The sequence below is a fragment of the Haliotis cracherodii genome, unplaced genomic scaffold (genome assembly GCF_022045235.1).
Source record: "Haliotis cracherodii isolate W230 unplaced genomic scaffold, xgHalCrac1.p SCAF_19, whole genome shotgun sequence".
In the NCBI taxonomy this organism is placed as follows: Eukaryota; Metazoa; Mollusca; class Gastropoda; order Lepetellida; family Haliotidae; genus Haliotis; species Haliotis cracherodii.
In genome coordinates this window covers 4,838,703-4,859,261 of record NW_027266274.1, presented here as the reverse complement: position 1 = coordinate 4,859,261, position 20,559 = coordinate 4,838,703, and the positions used below count along the sequence as shown (strand labels likewise).

The 20,559-nt window shown below is 44.3% G+C and overlaps 1 protein-coding gene across 1 annotated transcript in view; it reads right to left on the bottom strand.

Moving 5' to 3' along the window:
* Window positions 1-1,834: 1,834 nt before the first annotated feature.
* Window positions 1,835-20,559, bottom strand: part of LOC139467039 (uncharacterized) — a 36,400-nt gene continuing 17,675 nt past the window's right edge. The window contains exons 5-8 of the mRNA XM_071248750.1: window positions 15,117-15,245; window positions 6,166-6,331; window positions 5,387-5,490; window positions 1,835-2,593 (exon numbers count right to left, since the gene is read on the bottom strand). Of these exons, the coding sequence (XP_071104851.1) occupies window positions 2,475-2,593; window positions 5,387-5,490; window positions 6,166-6,331; window positions 15,117-15,245 (518 nt within the window). The 3' untranslated portion in view covers window positions 1,835-2,474. The remainder of the gene's footprint in view (window positions 2,594-5,386; window positions 5,491-6,165; window positions 6,332-15,116; window positions 15,246-20,559) is intronic.

The following is a 20,559-nucleotide window of genomic DNA, read 5'->3' as shown; positions in this document are numbered from 1 at the left end:
TTGACAAAGGGAGGTAAGTCTTGTAGCTCTACTGTACCATCCTCATTATCGCCCATGCCAGGTGTTCAGTGATAAAGACCCTCTCAAACTGCATCCGTTGTTTTGAGCTTGTTACTTGGGGAGTTTGTAGCTTCGCCTGTGCGGGTATATTACCGGACATGGTTGCCCTGTCATGGACTGTTCTAATTAGATCTTGGATGCGCAACGACGTTCGACACTTGCCATGAAAATACACATAGGGTATAGGGATCAGGAGAATAAGGTGGTTGCTCAAGGAGTTCTGATCGGTTGATTCATTTCATTGCTTCCCAATCATACACTTGATTTGGATCTACTTCGTAGGAACACTTCGAGTGAATCATATATACATAGCAGTAACCACTATATGTTCTTGTGCATTTTGATAAACATTGCTCTGTAAATCGTTTAATGGAACCAAACATTTCGATAAACATTGCTTTGTAAATAGCCTAACGGACCCAAGTCCTATTTTTCCGAGTAAATTAACGGTGTATACTACATTTGAAGAGGGTTATTTGATTTTTACAAACAACAGGCGGGTGATGTGCGGAAGCCTAGTTGTTAAAGGCGGTCTCGACGAAGGCCGGAGTTCAGTTCCAATTCGTGCGTTCCCCATCGTGATATGGCTGGAATATTGCAAAAAAACGATGTAAAACTACATCCACTCACTCGTCGCCCCAACCTAAACCCTGATACACTCCATATACTTAAAGGGGGCACGGGTGGCCCAGTCGTCTAAGGCGCCGCGAATCGCTGTGCACAGTCGCGTCCCTTGGGCACGCAAGAAACCTATGATCGTGAGTTCGAATCCCGGTTCGCCCCGATTATGTTTCTAGGTTTGTCAGCACCATACCCGTGCCCGTGGCTTTCACCGATGTGGTAAACGTCCGAGACCTGCATCACTTCGGGCTTTCCTCCCACATCAAGCTGTCACGCCGTGATATAACTGCAATACTGTTAAAAGCGGTGTTAAACCCAACTCACTCACTCACAGACTACCCATCGCCCCCAGCCCCTAGAAAGTATCTGACAACATAAATACTTTTCACTCAATAGCATGAAACCAGAATCGTTGCTTTTGATATCAGCCACTGTTCTGTCCGACCCAGACACGATTATTAACAGACCGCCGTCATACAGCTGGAGCAATACTGACTGCTTCACTCAAATAGAAGCAGCAGAGCTGGTATGACCTTCCGCCACTGTCCGTGCCCGAAGGTTTCCCCGTGGACACTTATACGATTTAGGGTCCATGGTTTCCCCAAGTAGCCTGCATCACTTCGGGCTTCCTTCACACATTTAGCTTACACATTGTGTTTTTTTCTGCTCAAATGGACGTTCAACCCAACTAACTCATTCTTAACAGTGAGGGAGTTGTGTTTATTTGATTGTTTATCTGTTGATTAACGTCTGGAGACAATCATCATGAGCATCGATCCACGCAATTGGGATACGATGACATGCATCAACCAAGTCAGCGAGCCTGACACCCTGATCCCGTAAGTCGCCTCTTACGACAAGCGTAGTCGCCTTTACGACAAGCATAGTTGCCTTTTACGACAAGCGTAGTCACCTTTTACGACCAGCAAAATGGATACAAGAAGCGGACCATTATTACGATTCCAGACCTGTTGTAATGTCCTCCCGTGTATCGTACCCACGGATACGCCCATTCGTGACCACTCGCCCCTTTCCGTTGTCCCGGAATAACACGAGTTGGTCATGAATGGGATACGCCATTCATGTGTTACCACAGCAGGTCAAAATTTTATGTCCGCCTGTCACTAATATTTCCGAACAACAAATACCACTTTATTTTTCTTTATTCAATTAACATTTCTGTATATTTCTACAAATTGAACATGACAGTAATATTTACAAACACCTACAAATCATGTGCCAATATACAAAATGCTAAGTAAAAGACAAAGAACGGAAAGACAATCATAACGGGATCATAACACACAGCTACTGCTATAATGTACAGTCTGAGAAACTTCTGAAAACAAGTTATGCCACAGCATTCAAACAAAAACAAAACAACGTGACGCACCTGTACTATACATAACTAGCCTCCATTGCATGAAATGTTATATTCCCGAATATGAATCTGTGACAGTGACATGATAAAAGGATGTGAAACACGGACTCGAACCAGTTGAGTGCCTGTGCTTTCTTTAATACTTGTCTACCTTTGTTGACATCTCTTTGTTTGCGGATATCAATGAGTTAAGTATGAATGTGTTGTGTTCACAGCGGTATTTACAGCAACTATATCACGTGAGAGTCAGTGTTTACAAAGTAAGCTGCAGTTTGCATCATACATATACGTCCGTCAGAGACACAGGACAGTTCATCTCCAAGTCACGCTCAGGTTGATGTGTGTCACCTGTCTTGTGTGTGACACTTCCGCCCTGATCAATCCACTCCAAATTGTCCATGTCCTTCTGTTCTTACAAGGGGTAGATATATTCCGGTCTGGCGGGACTATCCAGCCAATCACAGTCCGTGTGCAGCAGCACGCGCTTCCCGCGTTCAACCAGCATCAGCTTCCCGTCCATGTCTGTCCCACCTGTAGACAGTAAGAGTGAGTGAGTGAGTATGGTTTTAGGCCGCTTTTAGCAATATTCCAGCAATATCACGGCGGGGGACACCAGAAATGAGCTTCACACATTGTACCCATGTCGGGAATCGAACCCGGGTCTTTGGCGTGGCGACCGCCCCCGTAGACAGTAAGAAAAGCAGAAAATATATATGACTTCATATTATTACGTATGCGTCTTATTCCGTTGTGTAGAGTTGCGTCCCTTATCCGTGCCATGATCAAAGGATCATTTTTCGATTATGATCCTACGTTTAATCTGTAGTTTTAACAAAAGTCGCATACCTATGTGACCTGCGTCTCCCCCCCCCTCCCCTCCCCTCCCCTCCCCCAACACACACACGTCAAGCTGACACGCCGTGATAGCACTGAAATACTGTCCAAAGCGCCTCTAAAACAAACTCACTCAATCATTCCAAGTTCGCCTGCCACATATCAACTGTTGCAACCAACGTCGAACAATGTATTTTCATCTGACCACGAGTCACAATCGCGAACTGACACTTCACAGCTTCTGCTGCAGCTACTGTATGTTATTGTATTATGAATTTGTGTAGCCCACTTTCAAATTGATAACTGCTCAAATGGGCTTTGGCCATGACAGATCTCATTGTTACCCAGGTCACTGGATCAGCGTGCAGTCGAGTTTCATTCTCATCGCCATGGGGAGTATATAACCCAAATAGCCTGTGATGCCAAGAAAGTTAAAAGTCTTATTACCAGATCCTCCTACCGGGTACCCATTCACTGTTGGGTGAACACAGGCATATTACGTCACCAGCCCAAAGAGACACCACAAGCGTTACGTGTGCTTCAGTGTGGGGCAGGACAGAAGCCCAAGAAACCATCAGGAGTCAAGCTGGCCAACAGGATCACCCATACAATTACTCTCCGCAACCGACGCTGCTTTGCTTCACCTGCACACGTGTGACCACGTGCCTCCCACTCCTCCCACTAGGTGTACCCTTATACACCCCGCTGTACCGTCCAAATAACAGTAAACCCGCAAAACGTCACTCATATAACACAATAAAATAATTTTGTTTGGGATTTTGTAAAAATTGCCATAACTACAGTAAACTACGTTTATAACGAACACGCTTATAACGAACTGACGGATATATCGAACATTTTTTTTGTCCCCGCCATTTGCTGTATATATGCTGTTTATATGCTTATCACGAACTACGGTTATATCGAACTAATGTCAGTGGTCCCTTTGAGTTCGTTATAACCGTAGTTTACTGTATTTAGTTTCATCTTTTAAATTTATATTTTCACTGATCTCGATCATTTGTCGTGTCGAGGGGCTTTGACTCATAAATATAATGCCATATTCTTTCCATGCTAAGGGGCGGTGGGGTAGCCTAGTGGTTAAAGCGTTCGCTCGTTACGCCGAAGACCCGGGTTCGATTCCATACATGGGTACAGCCCCTTTCTGGTGTCCCCCGGCGTGATATTGCTGGAATATTGCTAAAAGCGGCGTAAAGACTGACTGACCGTCCATGCTTAACACGTGCTCGTCGGCATACCTTAACATTGATATCCCACTCGAAAATAGGGAACAGCCAAAAGTCGATTCCCTTGAACACCGTTTTCGTCACAACCTCCCCAATCAGTAACCTGCAAGAAGATTCGGCTTTTCCAGGAATGACGAGTTGGCCAAATGGAACACCGACACAAACATTCATGTCGACTCGTGTCCACTAGTGAGCCTTTTCTTACAGGTTACGGAAAAGGTCGAGTTGTGATTGTGTTGAGACAGATGCGTAATGCACAAGAAGCGGACGTACAATACACAATACGTTCCTTTATACAATCGAAAACCTACCATCCTCCATCTTCCCGAGGCAAGAGGGTTAACCGACTTAAAAAGTCCAGCTTCCTCAGTTAACTCATTTGCCTCGGGAAGATGACCATCCTCACACGACCACATGATTTAGACCTTGTAGTTGTCTAACAGTATGTTTGTTTGTTTTACGTCGCACAGTATCCAGCTGTATGACGGCGGCCTGTAAATAATCGAGTTTGGACCTGACAATCCAGTGATTGATAGTGTCCAACAACACACCATCTGTAACACGCAAGCAGTCATGTCATCAGGCCGGACCACCCGATCGTTTCGGTTGCCTCTTACGACCAAGATAGGGGACCGTTTCTCACCCAGAATCCCCATAGGGCATTTAACAGTATGTCACTCCTAATTATACAAACATTATTTAGTCTATTCTTCTAGACCTATTCTTGTCAGTTCTTTTCGGTTTAACGTATAAAGACCGCCTCCGTTGTCAGGTGGTAGAGCGCCCGCCCGGAGAGTGGAAGGTTGGGGGTTCGATCCCCGGTTGTGTCATACTAAAAGACGTTAAAAAATGGTACTTGTTGTTACCCTGCTTGGCGCTCGGCATTAAAGGGCTAACACAAGGACTGGTCAGCTCGGAGTCAGTATACTGTGTCTGAGATGGGTAGCCATGTTAAACTGCGGCATGATATCTCAGTGGGCTAGCACTAAAAATCGGTCCAGACTAGTCCAGACTAGTACAAGCAGCGACACACACACACACAAGAGCTGACTAACGGTATCGGGTGGTCAGGTTCGCTGACTCGGTTGATGCATGTACCGTATCCCAATTACTGGATTGTCTGGTCCAGACTCGATTATTTACAGACCGCCGTAATATAGCTGGAATATTTCTGAGTGTGGCGTTAAACAACAAACAAACAGACAAACATGTTTATGTATATTATGTTGCTATGGTAACTCACTGTTGGTTCTGGACAGCTGGAAGTCGTAGAAGGGATCCTCCTCCAAGGGGTCGAGTCTCATGCACATGATGGCGTCCCTGTCGGTACCTCTGTAGCCAACATTTCTGAAAAAAAGATGTATATGTCATAGATATGATCACATGTCTGTTTATATAAACGTTTACATAAACACGGCATGGAACATCACCTCAAAAACTGATGAAAAGCTCCTAACTGAAATGGGGATCGGACATATATAAATAACACTGGATTTGTTTGCTCATACTATTGACCACTGGTTTTACCTTGTTTAATGTTTAATGCCATATTCTTCAATATTCCAGCTCAACAGACGACGAAAGAAAGTATACACTTGAAAATTGGATTTGACTAATAACTTTATCAAAGGCTGACATTCGGCGAAACACAACAACCAAAACACAACTATGATAACCGTAGTCAATACATCACAATCGAATAACCATTTGTTGGTTGTTTCATTTCCAGCCAGCATCAAACATGGATGTATATTTTCGTTAATATTACGGCGACATGTAAATGATAGAGTCTGGAGGAGACAAACCAGCTCTGTTTTTGTTTATAGCAGTGAATGGTTTAAGCGGCATTTAACAATATTCCAGTTGTATCACGGTGGCCTGTTTTAATAATTGGCCGTAAAAAACAGTGGTCGACATTATGAATGCCTCCTCACATCGTTGGGGTACGATGACACGCAGTCAGGACATGCAGTCTACCACGTCATCGCGCCTGTCCGCCCGATGACCAAATATGGAACCCACCTGATGACGAAATTGTCCCTGTCCCGCGAATCACAGTAGAAGATGTAGCGTTCGCCGTTCAGGAGCTGCAGCGTCAGGTTGCTTTGGGCGAACGTCAGGTGGTGCGCATGTCTGTATGTGTAGTTCCAGTCGCCGAGCAATTTGGAGGGAAACTTACATCCGGGACCTAGAGAGGGATGACTGATCATCAGTTATCGTGGGTGTTTGGAGGTTTTCGAAAACATAATATTGGGAGTCGAAACGGATGTATAGAATTATATGATAATAAGTCAATGCAATCGAAACATCGAGAATCAGAATGTGAAGAAAATTGAATGAGTGAGCCATTGTTGTTTTACGCCGCACCAAGGAATACTCATCTAAAAAACGGCACAAAAGACAAATCGAGTCCGGACCAGAAAAAAACAGTCACTTATAACACAAGCGGCCACTCGCGTCACTGGGGCACGATGACGCAATCAATCACCCCTCTGAAACCGGCCTATTTGTATAATAGTCGCGTCCTAAGACCAACAATGGGATATATATATACGAGGGGTGTTCATTAAAGATTTCCCCTAAACCACTTAGGGTTATCATATTTGGTTGAAATTTCACATGTGTAATGAGACATGTATCTATGGGTTATGTCTGAATTTGCAGCACCGAACTATTAATCTTACCACTTTTACAGGTGTTATGATCGAGTAGGGTGTGACAATGGAGCCAGTAGAATACCGAGCAGTGATTAGGTTTTTATATTTGAAAGGTCGCACACCAAAAGAAACTTTCGATGAAATGAAAGCAACTTATGGGGAAGATGCCCCATCATATGACGTTGTTAAACACTGGCATCGCCAGTTCAAGTGTGGTCGGACATCTGTGGAAACAGCTGCCATTCCTGGTCGCCCCCATTCAGCCATTGATGAGGACACTAACCATCAAGTGGAGACCGCCATTTTGGCAGACCGACGTATTACTGTTCGCCAGTTAGCACAAGATGTCTAGATCAGTGTAGGGTCTGTGGAAAATTTCATCCATGAAAATTTGAACATGCATAAGGTGTCTGCACGATGGATTCCCAGGTTGCTCACACCTTTCCAAAAGCAGGAACGAGTCAATTTCTCAAAGGATCTTTTGGACATGTGCCAAAAAAAACAGGCAAACATTTTTGACAGACTTATCACACAGGATGAAACATGGGTCCATCACTATGATCCTGAGACTAAAGTTCAGTCGATGCAATGGAAGCATGTGGAGTCACCACCCCCAAAGAAGGCACGTCTCCAACCCTCTGCAGGCAAGGGTCATGCTCACGGTGTTTTGGGACCAGCACGGAGTAGTGATGATGGATTTCTTGGCAAAGGGTACCACAATTACAGGAGCTTATTATGCTTTACTGCTGCGGAAATTGCGGGACGCTATCAAGCTTAAGAGGCATGGCATGCTGACCAAGGTGTCCATCTCCTGCAAGACAATGCTCCACTACAGGTCTCGGTCGACGGCAAGATTTACAAAACATGTGTACTGGGTGTCGACATAAATTTCCCATGATATTTTCATGATTTTAATGAAGGTGCTCAAGTGATTTGATGCACTTCGTGAGCCGTTTTATTATCTTGATTATCGATCAGATCGTCTTGACTGACCGCCATTTTGTTTGAAGCATATGCAAGAGATTGTGATTGGTCAATAGGAGGGACATCGAAGGGACATAACTCGTAATAGCCACTGGAGGTGCTACGATCGAGCAACGAAATTCCAACCTAGGTCGACAAGCGTAAAAACAGGACTTTTATAGTCAGTTACCTCACTTGCCTCGGGAAGATGTAGGGGCTACCGAGAGGCTGATAACGAACTTGAGCGACCAAGGAACGAATTTCTACAAGCACAGACAACGCTTATCCAGTACCTTGGTGGACATTTGCACAACGACTTGCCATCCCATTCTCATAAATGAGTCACACACTGGGTATTAGCTGTGCAATTAACCATACTTTTTTATCCTATTTGACCAAAGGCATATCTGACAATTGCGAAAATACCAATAGGTGAGTTTGATGTAACACTGCTTTAACAGTGTTTTAGTTATAATAACGTGCGTGCAAGGAAGCACGAATTGACGCAGGTCGTAGAGTTGTGCCACTTCGGTATGAACACAGGAGCACAAAGACAGTGCTGGCAAGCCAAGGGTTTATCTGGAATTGATGACCCGTAGATGTTGTTGCCAAGGGCATCCCAGACAACGTAGTCATATCTGAATAAAGGTAAGTCCAATTGAGCCAAACGTTGTAACAACGAAGCCTAATGACACTCACCGCGCCATCATTGATATAGTAGGTACACAAGGCTGTCCGTAGTTTCCCATCTCCCACCAGTTCCGAAGTAAATGAATAAAAGGTTTTTGTATCTCAATTTTCCCCGCCGCTGTGGAAAATTATGCCCCATGTGATAAAAAGATACTACTATTACACAATCATGAAAAATAAGGTCGACGTCATAAATTAATTGATTGACTACTTCCAAGTGTTTAAACTTCAATTCACACAGTAAGTTATTTTTATTTTATTTTTATTTCGCCCGCCCGCTTTCTTGTTGGCTGAGGTTGGAGATGAGAAATATAAATGTATGAACGGCCTCAAGAATATAGGTTCATTCATAAGAGGACACGGACAGTTTAATATGGAGTATACACATTTTCCTTTATAACGTTAGCAATGTACACAGCCTGATGTTACAGTTGGGCTTTAGTTTGTGAAACTCACTGGACTTCATTTGGAGTCTCCCACAAAAATAACTACTTGTGTTTGAGACATATCAGCAGAAAAATGATATTCATCTTCGATTGCATCTAAATTTCACACCATAAAACATCACCCCATCAGATTGACACCGATCCAGATCACGTCAACCAGTCAACCAGACACAGTTCACATGGTTCGTTCACAATTGATGTGATGGTCTTCCTTGAAGTAAGTTGCAGTTGAAGACGTCACCGCTGCAGGAACTACGTTCGCAATATCTGTACTTGAGTGTGTGTTTGGGTGTTTGTCCTGTATTCCAGTTATATCGCGACGTGTCAGCTTACCGTGGGAAGAAAGCCCGAAGTGATGCAGGTCTCAGACGTTTACCACATCGGTGAAACCCACGAGCACGGGTATGGTGCTGACAAACCTAGAAACATAATCGGGGCGAACAGGGATTCGAACCGACAATCATAGGTTGCTGTCGCGCCCAAGGGGCGCAACTCTGCACAGCGAGGAATAACTGTGGGGACATTGTGTTTCAGTGTCATTAAACTACTTGCAGTTATGTTGCGTTTCTTTCGTGTTTCAGTATAGTTACGGTAGATGGGATGCGTAACTTTAAATGAGCTTGAATCATCAGTGACATTAAGTGGCATACGAGTTGAATATCACAAGCGCATCTAACTCTGTATCTAACTGCGCCATGTGGATGTTAGTGTTTAGCTATCTCATCTTGGAACGGTGGAAATTGGCAATATCCTCCAATGTTGGCTCCGTGCCCTTCAAGTATATCACTTTGACAGCATGTTAACATTTGAGGTTTTTTAAAGACGTTCTTGGCAAATGGATAGAGATTTCGTGGTCAGTATAATTCTTGTTTGGGCTGTACTGTTACTATAACGGTTCACTGCAGAATCGGTGTATTGAGACAATGTATCTGGTCACGAGTATCGGTGTATCGAGACAATGTATCTAGTTACGGTATCGGTGTATCAAGACAATGTATCTAGTCACGGTGTGGGTGTAGAGAGACAGTGTATCGAGTCACGAGTATCGGCGTATTGAGACAATGTATCTAGTCACGATATCGGTGTATCGAGACAATGTATCTAGTCACGGTGTGGGTGTATCGAGACAATGTATCTAGTCACGGTATCGGTGTATCGAGACAATGTATCTAGTCACGGTATCGGTGTATCGAGACAATGTATCTAGTCACGGTGTGGGTGTAGTGAGACAGTGTATCGAGTCACGAGTATCGGCGTATCGAGACAATGTATACTCAACAACAAAAGTTCCTGTGACACCAATATTTTAGTATTTTTTTCAAACAAATAAAGTTTGGTTTTCAATATTGTAGTACATGTATGGAATCAAGTCACAAAAACGCAACTGCTACAGAAAAGCATGCATTCCATGCAAAAGTGACTTTTATGCAAGCCCCATGCATTTCACTACCCCAAAATGGGTATTAAAACATGTTCGTTTAGCATCGTGCTGACAACAACCAGTCAGAAAAACAAAAAAATTAGGCAATTATTCAACATTACGAAATGCCACGCCTGTCCGAAAATGGCAACAGACGAATGCAGTCAGAGACCATCCTCGGGGTGACAGGCCACGCGTAACCAATAATCGACAAGACAACTGGATCCGAACAACACACCTACGAAATCGATTCCAGCCAGCAGGAGTGACTGCGAAGAAGCATCCCTGGCCTTCGACGAATATCTTCACAAACCGTTCGTCGTCGCCAAAGATGTGAAAGGATTGTCGCCAGAAGACCCGACAAACGTCCAATTTTGACAGGAAACAACCGTCAAGCACGTCTACAGTGGTGCAGACAGTGTTTACTCTGGACGGCCATGCAGTGGGGACAAGTTCTATTCACTGACGAGTCTCGTTTTCACCTCTGCCACAGCGATGGGCGGTGTCGAGTGTACCGACGTCGAGGTGAACGTTACGTCAATCATTATGTCATGGAAGAAGATCGGTTCGGGGTTGGCAGCGTTATGGTATGGGTTGGGATTACGGCAAGACAGAGGACCCGTTTGATAGTGGCAGAGGGAAATCTCAATGGACAGCGCTACCGCGACGAGATCATCAGCCCTGTTGTTCTACCGTTTTTGCGTCGTCATGGCCCAGGCGTTACCTTTCAACATGACAACGCCCGGCCTCATATTGCTCGACTTGTTCAGGAATCTCTTCAACAAAACAACGTGAATGTCCTCCCCTGACCGGCTCGCTTCCCTGATCTCTCACCAATCGAGCACATGTGAGATGAGATGGATCGGCGCCTTCGACGTCAACCACGTGTCCCACAGACACACCAGGAACTTCGAAACATGCTCCAGCAGATATGGACAGATATCCCAAAGGACTTTGTGCGACGCCTGGTCCATTCCATGCATCGCAACCAGAGGTGGACACACACGCTACTGATTTGTAAATTGACATTTTGGCATGTTCATGGTTTTTTTTATGAAATCACGCATTTTCTGAAGCCAGTATGGCAAATTAAACCATTTGAACACTTACAAGAGTCTTGTATCTGTTGCAAACCGGAATTGTTTCAGATTTGGTTAAAAAAACATAACTTTGCATTAAATCTTATTCAATGTCACAGGAACGTTTGTTGTTCAGTATATTTCGTCACGGTATCGGAGTATCGAGACAATGTACCTAGTCACGAGTATCGGTGTATCGATGTAATGTATCTAGTCACGGTGTCGGTGTATCGAACACGGTATCGGAGTATCGAGACAATGTACCTAGTCACGAGTATCGGTGTATCGATGTAATGTATCTAGTTACAGTGTCGGTGTATCGAGACAATGTATCTAGTCACGGTATCGGAGTATCGAGACAATGTACCTAGTCACGAGTATCGGTGTATCGATGTAATGTATCTAGTCACAGTGTCAGTGTATCGAGACAATGTATCTATTCACGGTATCGGAGTATCGAGACAATGTACCTAGTCACGAGTATCGGTGTATCGATGTAATGTACCTAGTCACGAGTATTGGTGTATCGATGTAATGCATCTAGTCACGGTGTCGGTGTATCGAGACAATGTATCTAGTCACGGTATCGGAGTATCGAGACAATGTATCTAGTCACGGTGTCGGTGTATCGAGACAATGTATCTAGTCACGGTATCGGTGTATCGAGACAATGTATCTAGTCACGGTATCGGAGTATCGAGACAATGTATCTAGTCACGGTATCGGTGTATCGAGACAATGTACCTAGTCGCGAGAATCGGTGTATCGAGGTAATGTACCTAGTCACGAGTATCGGTGTATCGAGACAATGTATATAGTCAAGAGTGTCGAGTGCTTAGAGATAGACCATTCGAGGATAGGACTTAGGGGCAAACAATTTTGCCCGAGGTTTTTCCAAAATCATAATTTTGTCTTTTAATACGCTGAATATCCTGAAATGAGACAAAATGAATTTGTACCGAACGGCACCTCCTCTCAGAGAAAAAAAATGTATTGCAGGCATCGTGCTGACAAACCAATGATAATAGTCGTGGCGGACGTGGAGTCGAGTCGCGGTGTGTATACCAGTGTCTCCCCGCGCCGTTGTTAGTTTGACTACAGTTAACAAATTAGGTAAGGCGGAACGTGACAAGAGTCGATTTTCTGTCTCTATACCAATTGCCTGGTGACAGTGTATCAGGCTATTACTGACTGTGAAATGCTAATTGAATAGCGCGAACGTAAATGTTTTTTTGTCAGAATGATGTTTAAATGCAACCAGACCAATATTGAATTACCTGCTTCAGGGTGTTTTTGTTCATTACGCCAAGGCACAGGAGGCAAATATTTAACAAGCTAACTTATTGTCAAGCTTGATTTGGGGTTTATTTCCTGAAATTACTCTTTGAGTTGAGTAAAACGGTTTTACAAAACCAAAACAAAGCGGCACATTGATTTATTTCTGTGGGATTTAAGGTAGGCTGCTTCAAAATGAAACAAAACAATTGTGGCCAGATTATGCATGTAAATGTGTTTGTTTGTTGTTTGACGCCGCGCTCATCAATATTCCAGCTATATATATGACGGTGGTCTGTAAATAATCGAGTCTGGAGCAGACAATCCAGTGATTGATATCATGAGCATCGATCTACGTTATAGAGATACGATGGCATGCATCTGCATGTGTAACTGTTCTGCACGACCTTGGCGTTTCAAGGACTGAACGACATTCATGTGTAACTGTCCTGCGCAACTTTGACGTTTTATAACCTGACCGACATTCACGTGTAACTCTCCTGCACGACCCTGGCGTTTCACGGACTGCACGACATTTACGTGTAACTCTCCTGCACGACCTTGGTGTTTCAGCGACTTCACGACATTCAAATGTAACTGTCCTGCACGTTTAATAACCTGACCGATATTCACGTCTAACTGTCCTGTACGACTTTGCCGTTTTATAACCTGACCGACATTCACGTGTGACTGTCCTGTACGACATTGGCGTGTCATCACCTGCATGACCTTGGTGTTTCAGCGACTGCATGACATTCAAATGTAACTGTCCTGCACGACCTTGGCGTTTTATAACCTGAACGACATTTACGTGTAACTGTCCTGCACGACCTTGGCGTGTCATCACCTGCACGACTTTGGCGTTTCATGTCATTTGGTGTCATCATCTGCACGACATTCATATGTCTTGTCCTGCACGACATTGGCGTTTCATGGACTGCACGACATTCACGTGTAACTGTCATGCACGACCTTGGTGTGTCATCACCTGCACGACATTCACGTGTAACTGTCCTGTACGACCTTGGCGTGTCATCACCTGCACGACATTCACGTGTAACTGTCCTGTACGACCTTGGCGTGTCATCACCTGCACGACATTCACGTGTAACTGTCCTGCACGACCTTGGCGTGTCATCACCTGCACGACATTCACGTGTAACTGTCCTGCACGACCTTGGTGTGTCATCACCTGCACGACATTCACGTGTAACTGTCCTGCACGACCTTGGTGTGTCATCACCTGCACGACATTCACGTGTAACTGTCCTGTACGACCTTGGTGTGTCATCACCTGCACGACTTTGGCGTTTCATGGACTGCACGACATTCACGTGTAACCGTCCTGCACGACCTTGGTGTGTCATCACCTGCACGACATTCACGTGTAACTGTCCTGTACGACCTTGGTGTGTCATCACCTGCACGACTTTGGCGTTTCATGGACTGCACGACATTCACGTGTAACTGTCCTGCACGACCTTGGTGTGTCATCACCTGCACGACATTCACGTGTAACTGTCCTGTACGACCTTGGTGTGTCATCACCTGCACGACTTTGGCGTTTCATGGACTGCACGACATTCACGTGTAACTGTCCTGTACGACCTTGGTGTGTCATCACCTGCACGACATTGTTATGTCTTGTCCTGTACAACCTTGGCGTTTCACCTCCTGCATGAAATTGGGTTGTCCTGTCCTGCCCGTCTTCCGTTTCCAAGATGAACATTAGTTTGTCGTTGAGGAGCAGGAAGCACAAGGCGTATTATTACACCTGGGAGCTATTGCGGACTCAAACAATATTTGCAGTCAAACCAAAGTAACATATGCAATGAAACCTTGTTAATCTAGACAGTGGCGTTCCCAATTTAACTTATGCCCGCATTTGCAAATCATGATTACTGCCGCATTACTTTCCGGATTGAAAGGGTTAGACTGTAATAAGATACAGACTCTATAAGCTGGGACATCAATGTCACACACACGCACGCAAGCACGCACGCACGCACGCACACACACACCACACCACAGACACACACACACACCACACCACAGACACACACACCACACATACACCACACACACACACACACCACCACACCTAAACACACACACCACATACACACTCACAACACATACACCACACACACACACCACCACCACGCACACCACAAACACATACACCACACACACACACACACACACCACCACGCACACCACAAACACATACACCACACACACACACCACACACACACACACCACCACCACGCACACCACAGACACACACACCACACATACACACACACATATACACACACCACACCACAGACACACACACACACACACACACCACCACCACCACAGACACACACACACACACATACACACATACCACACACATATACACACACCACACCACAGACACACACACACACTACTTACTGCGTCTCTTGATGAAGGTGTACAGTCTCCGGTCGTGACCTTGGAGAAATTCACACGAGTTGTCGATGTTGATCTTTGACCCCCTGCCGATGACCTTGGGACTCATGATGTGTGAGGAGACCCCCGGGGCTATAAAGCATCAACTGAGTCTTACATCAGATACAAATGCACACATTAAGCATCGCAATAAACATGCTAGAATGCCTAGCTCAACTACATCATGTCAAATCTGGCCAATTTAAACGTCAGTAATCATACTATGATTTTTTACAGCTTATTCCCAGACGAGTCGCTAAGCCGTTATATTTTAGTCACACGTGCCGTTCATTGTTATGCGGCTTTCCGGAAAATGTGGAGGAGCTTGATTTCCCAAAGGTTCCATAAAACTTAAAATCAATGCCGAGACATAAATAACCTTTAATTCTTGTAGGGGTATATCAACACCATTTTAGGGGGCACGGGTGGCCCAGTCGTCTAAGGTGCCGCGATTCTCTGTGCAGAGTTGCGTCCCTTGGGCACGCGAGAAACCTATGATTGGGGGTTCAAATCCCGGTTCGCCCCGATTATGTTTCTAGGTTTATCAGCACCATACCCGTGCTCGTGGGTTTCACCAAAGTGGTAAACGTCTGAGACCTGCATCACTTCGGGCTTTCCTCCCACATTAAGCTGACACGCCGCGATATAACTGGAATACTGTTAAAAGCGGCGTTAACCCAAACTCACTCACTCACTCACTCACCATCATTTTACAAATGTCGTCAGATATTAGTCCGACCGCATTATTGTGCAATGTAAATCATTATACATACAATCACTTGATCATCAAAGTCACTGTGATCTGAGGGTTGAGGTTTTCTCAACATATATAACGTCTTTTACTCTGGATATAACGAACACCAAGTGACTCTAAAAGTTTATTCATTTTTTGTGTGTGTTTTTTGGTTTTGTTTTTTTATTTCATATTAACAGTAACAGTGATAACCTCTCCCAGGGCTTTTTCTGGTTTCCCCATCGACATTGATCACAGCGGCCTGCCTCACTCACTCTCTCGAGGGAATTGAAATTGTTAAAACCGACTGCTTGTCATCTTCCCGAGGCAAGGAAGTTAATTGAATATAAAAGTCCAGTCTCCATCCTTGCCGAACTAGGCTGGAAATTCGGTGCTGGAATAACGAGTCTATGTATAGTCCAATCAAGATCGCGTAACGAAATCGACATCCGGTTTGGAGCCTGCCGTGCAGATTTCACAGGATTTGCAAAGCATGTGCACCGCCAACTGGACGTCAACAGATATTTTCCAAATCATTTCATGTTTTTAATCAAGGTGCTGACGCGATCTGATGCACTTCGCAAGGTAAAATCCGTTTTAATATGATATAGATCTTGGGTTTGGATCAGATCGTCTTCACTAACACCATAGAAGGGACATCACTCGTATTAGCCACTGGTGGCGCTACGATCGAGCCAAGAAATTCAAGCCTTGTTCGGCAAGGTTGGAAAATGGACTTTTATAGGCAGTAACCTCAGTTGCCTCGGGAAGATGACTGCTTGTCTGTGTGTCAAGTTCTTAGTTTGTTTAAAGCCGCACTCAGCAATATTCCAGCTATATAACGGCCGTCTGTAAATAATCGAGTCTGGACCTGACAATCCAGTGACTGATTTCATGAGCATCGATCCTAGCAATTAAATTCAACCGTGAGTCAAGTAATGAAGATCAGGTGGGTACAATGTGTGAATGGAACGTGTCAGCGTGCCCCGACGGCGAGGGTAGTTTCCGATTATGTAAACCCGTTTGCCTGACTCAGACACGGTCATTTAGGGGTCGCCGGGATGTTCTTGTGGAAAATTGATGATTGCGGCGTAAAACAACATTTACTCACTCACTCAATAGATGTTCCCACATGTGATTGTAATAGTCTTTGTGTTTTGTCTATCCAGGACTACAGTAAACCTTAATACGGGCATACCTTTCACACAGGACACCATGCCCATGAAGATCCAGGTTGGAATAGGTCATCAAGCAACCCATGCTTGTCGTAATGGGCGACTAACGGGATCGGGGGGTCAGGCTCGCTGACTTTGTTGATGCATGGAATCGTATGCTCATGATATTAATCACTAGATTGTCTGGTCCAGACTCGATTAGTCACAGACCGCCGCCATACAGCTGGAATATAGCTGAGTGCGGCGTTACGCAACAAACAAACAAATACAGGATGCCATATAAATTAAATTAAGAGTATTGACAAAGTTTACTAAATGTCATAGACCTTCATTCAAGCCAAGGTCCACTCCAACTCGCGGCGTGCCTGTCTTTTCCGTCGCATTTCAATACGGTCTATCAAATACTCGTCACTCGTGTTTGCTTGGTTTTAATAGTCACAGCTCTTGCTGTCCGTGAAGAAATGAGATCAACTGAAGTTATTTCGGCCACGAAGGCTTATAAATGGCGCCGTGAAGTGTTATTTCTGTTTTTTTTTGTGGATAACCTATTATAAGAGGTTTGCTTTTGGTTCATTTCTGGAATAATTTAACATTTAATTGCATTGAAATATGTCGTTTGTCTTACAAGATTATGACTCATGTGCGTTTACTAATTAGTCCTTATCTTTTGTGTTATTTACATTCGCACAATAAGCCGGACGTCAGCTTACACTGGTATATCGACGCATCATAAACCCCGGATTTAATCAGTGGTTTTACGTTGTATACAGAACGGTGTGATAAGGGTTGTGATAAAATACATAGCCAGGAATTCCTGAGAGTGGAAACGTTCTCGAGACCAAGCTGCGAGTAAGGTTTTCACGAACATTTAATTTCGACAGAGAAAAACTTAAACACTATGCGGGAGTAACGAGTACAAATTTCATGACACAAAAATAAATCCGCATTTTAATGTGTGGTTTTCGGCTAATGTAAGGTAATCGTTGAGTGCAGAGGCCTGGGGAAGACATTGCTAGGATTATATGTCTAAGTCGTGAACAAACCACGGCCTCGAGTGCCGCTCGCCGATCGAAGTGTCAGAAAAAGTACATTGGGTCTCCTGATAAAAGAAGTAATATAGCCAAATGAATTACAAAAAATACGGCTTTGGAAAATTAAATGTTCCCCCTTTGCCCTTAGTTCCTGTCTGGGGTGTTACATGGTGAATAAGACCTGTGTGTCGACATTAAAACTCTGAACAACCACTTAGATAGGTGGTGAGGTGAGGTGAAATGGGTCGCTTACGGGAATATTGCTCTTATATAGCGACGTGCGTGTACGTGTGTGTGTGTGTGTGTGTGTGTGTGTGTGTGTGTGTGTATACTAGTCCCGAGTAATGCTGGTTTAATAGTGCTAGCACACTGACATACCATGCCGCAGTTTAACATGAATACTCCACTCAGACACAGTATACTGACTCCGACTCCTTGTTTTCTCCCCTTAATGCCGAGCATTCTGGTGTCCCCCGCCGTGATATTGCTGGACTATTGCTAAAAGCGGCGTAAAAGCATACTCACTAATGCCGAGCACCAGTCAGGGTAACAAAAAGTACCATTTTTAACGTATTTTAGTATGAAGCGAACCATAGGTTTTTCCGCCCTCTGAGCAGACGTTCTATCCACTTGACCACGGAGGCGGTCTTCAGATTTGTGTGTTCAGGCTTCAGGGACGAAACAGTCGACATACAGCGTTCTTGGGACTATCACTACCCGTTTTGAGTAATCACGAGTTCGAGACAAGAGGAATGCCGTAACAAGAGACTGCCAATTTGGATTGTTAACTTCGTGTTAACCGATATTTAGAGTGACCGAGTGAGTTGTGTTTAACGCCGCTTTTAACAATACTCCAGTTATATCACGGCGTGTCAGCTTTATGTGGGAGGAAAGCCTGAAGTGATGCAGGTCTCAGACGTTTACCATTTTGGTGAAACCCACGACCACGGGTATGGTGCTGACAAACCTACAAACATAATCGGTGCGAACCCACAATCATAGGTTTCTGGCGTGCCCAATGGACGCAACTCTGTACAGCGAACTGCGGCGCCTTAGACGACTGGGCCACCCGTGCCCCCCGATATGGAGAGTTTTTATACGTTGTACAATTACAGTGAGTAAATGAGTTGAGTTTAACGCCGCTTTGACAATATTCCAGGCGTATCACTGTCATAGCGACTGATTTACGACATCCATTGTCTGAAGAACATTTGATTGCAAAGGCTCATTACCCTGGAGCCATGACATCTATATGCCTTGAAAGACTTAATTGCTGTTATTTATTAGATGCTAATCCTTTTTGTTAATCCCCATTTTTGTGTACATCGACCGTCTGCCAACAGGATGTGCAAGTATGTCACTGATGATTTACTGTTTACATTTATATTTATTACTTACTAAATGTCAGGTGACCTTGGCTATATAAGCCTTGGTCCAGAGAGAGAGAATAGAGAGAAAGAAAGGTCTTACCCTTAGCCTAGCTAGGGTTAGGCAGGGTGCTCCGGAGCACCTAGACAACAACCACTACCACTATGTGCTGACCAGGCACATAGTGTCTTTTGTATGTATATATCAACATGTATAAAGTATAACTGTATATACCACAAGCCATCGTCTCCAAGTTGTCACTTCCTACTGAGAACCATACGTCGGCCCCTTGCATATACGAGTATGCAAATTGTTTATTAATCAACGCCGGACCCACACGCGTTGTTAATTTGGTGGAGCTATCGGGTATGACAGACTTCTTAGTCTGTCCTTTCCTGTACCTCTTTGCAGCATGGCATATGGTTCACAAAACTGTAGGAAGTGACAGTCTCTTATTAAAAGGATATACTACCTTCCTGGGGGCCAATCACCAAGAACGAAGAAATGGCCAAGATTGAAGAAAGAACAAGAACCTCTCCGATCAAGAACAAGTTCTCCGATCCCAAACCTTCCCTGCTCGAATATTTTAGCAACACTGCTAAGACTTCCCCTTCAAGATGTCGTTCCTGCACATGATCTAAGAAAAGAAGTATACACGCCTATCCCACAGAGACCCGACCACAGCCATCTTCATGCAGACCCTGCACAATACAGAAACCGCCCCACGGGCACCTACAAGATGGACACCGTGTACAAGATATCACATTGGGACTTACTAATTTGTGTTTACTTACATGGACTCAATCAAGGATATAAATTGTGTGACTGTTGAATAGTGCAACCAGGTATGTTTAATCAAAGCCAGTATATTAATGCCAAAATGTGTCTTTCCAAAATTTAGTTTTGTATGTGTGCAATATACTCCAAATTACATCTTTAGTCAAGCTAGATCTTTGAAGTTATTGTGTAGGGAATCTTTGAAATGTCTCCAGGCCACGCCAGACATATAGTTGCAGCTAGGGCCCAAACAAACCTAAGCTGTAGGGTTATCGAGTCACACCTCTAAGCTCGACTCGTAATTTCAAAAATCTAAACGACAA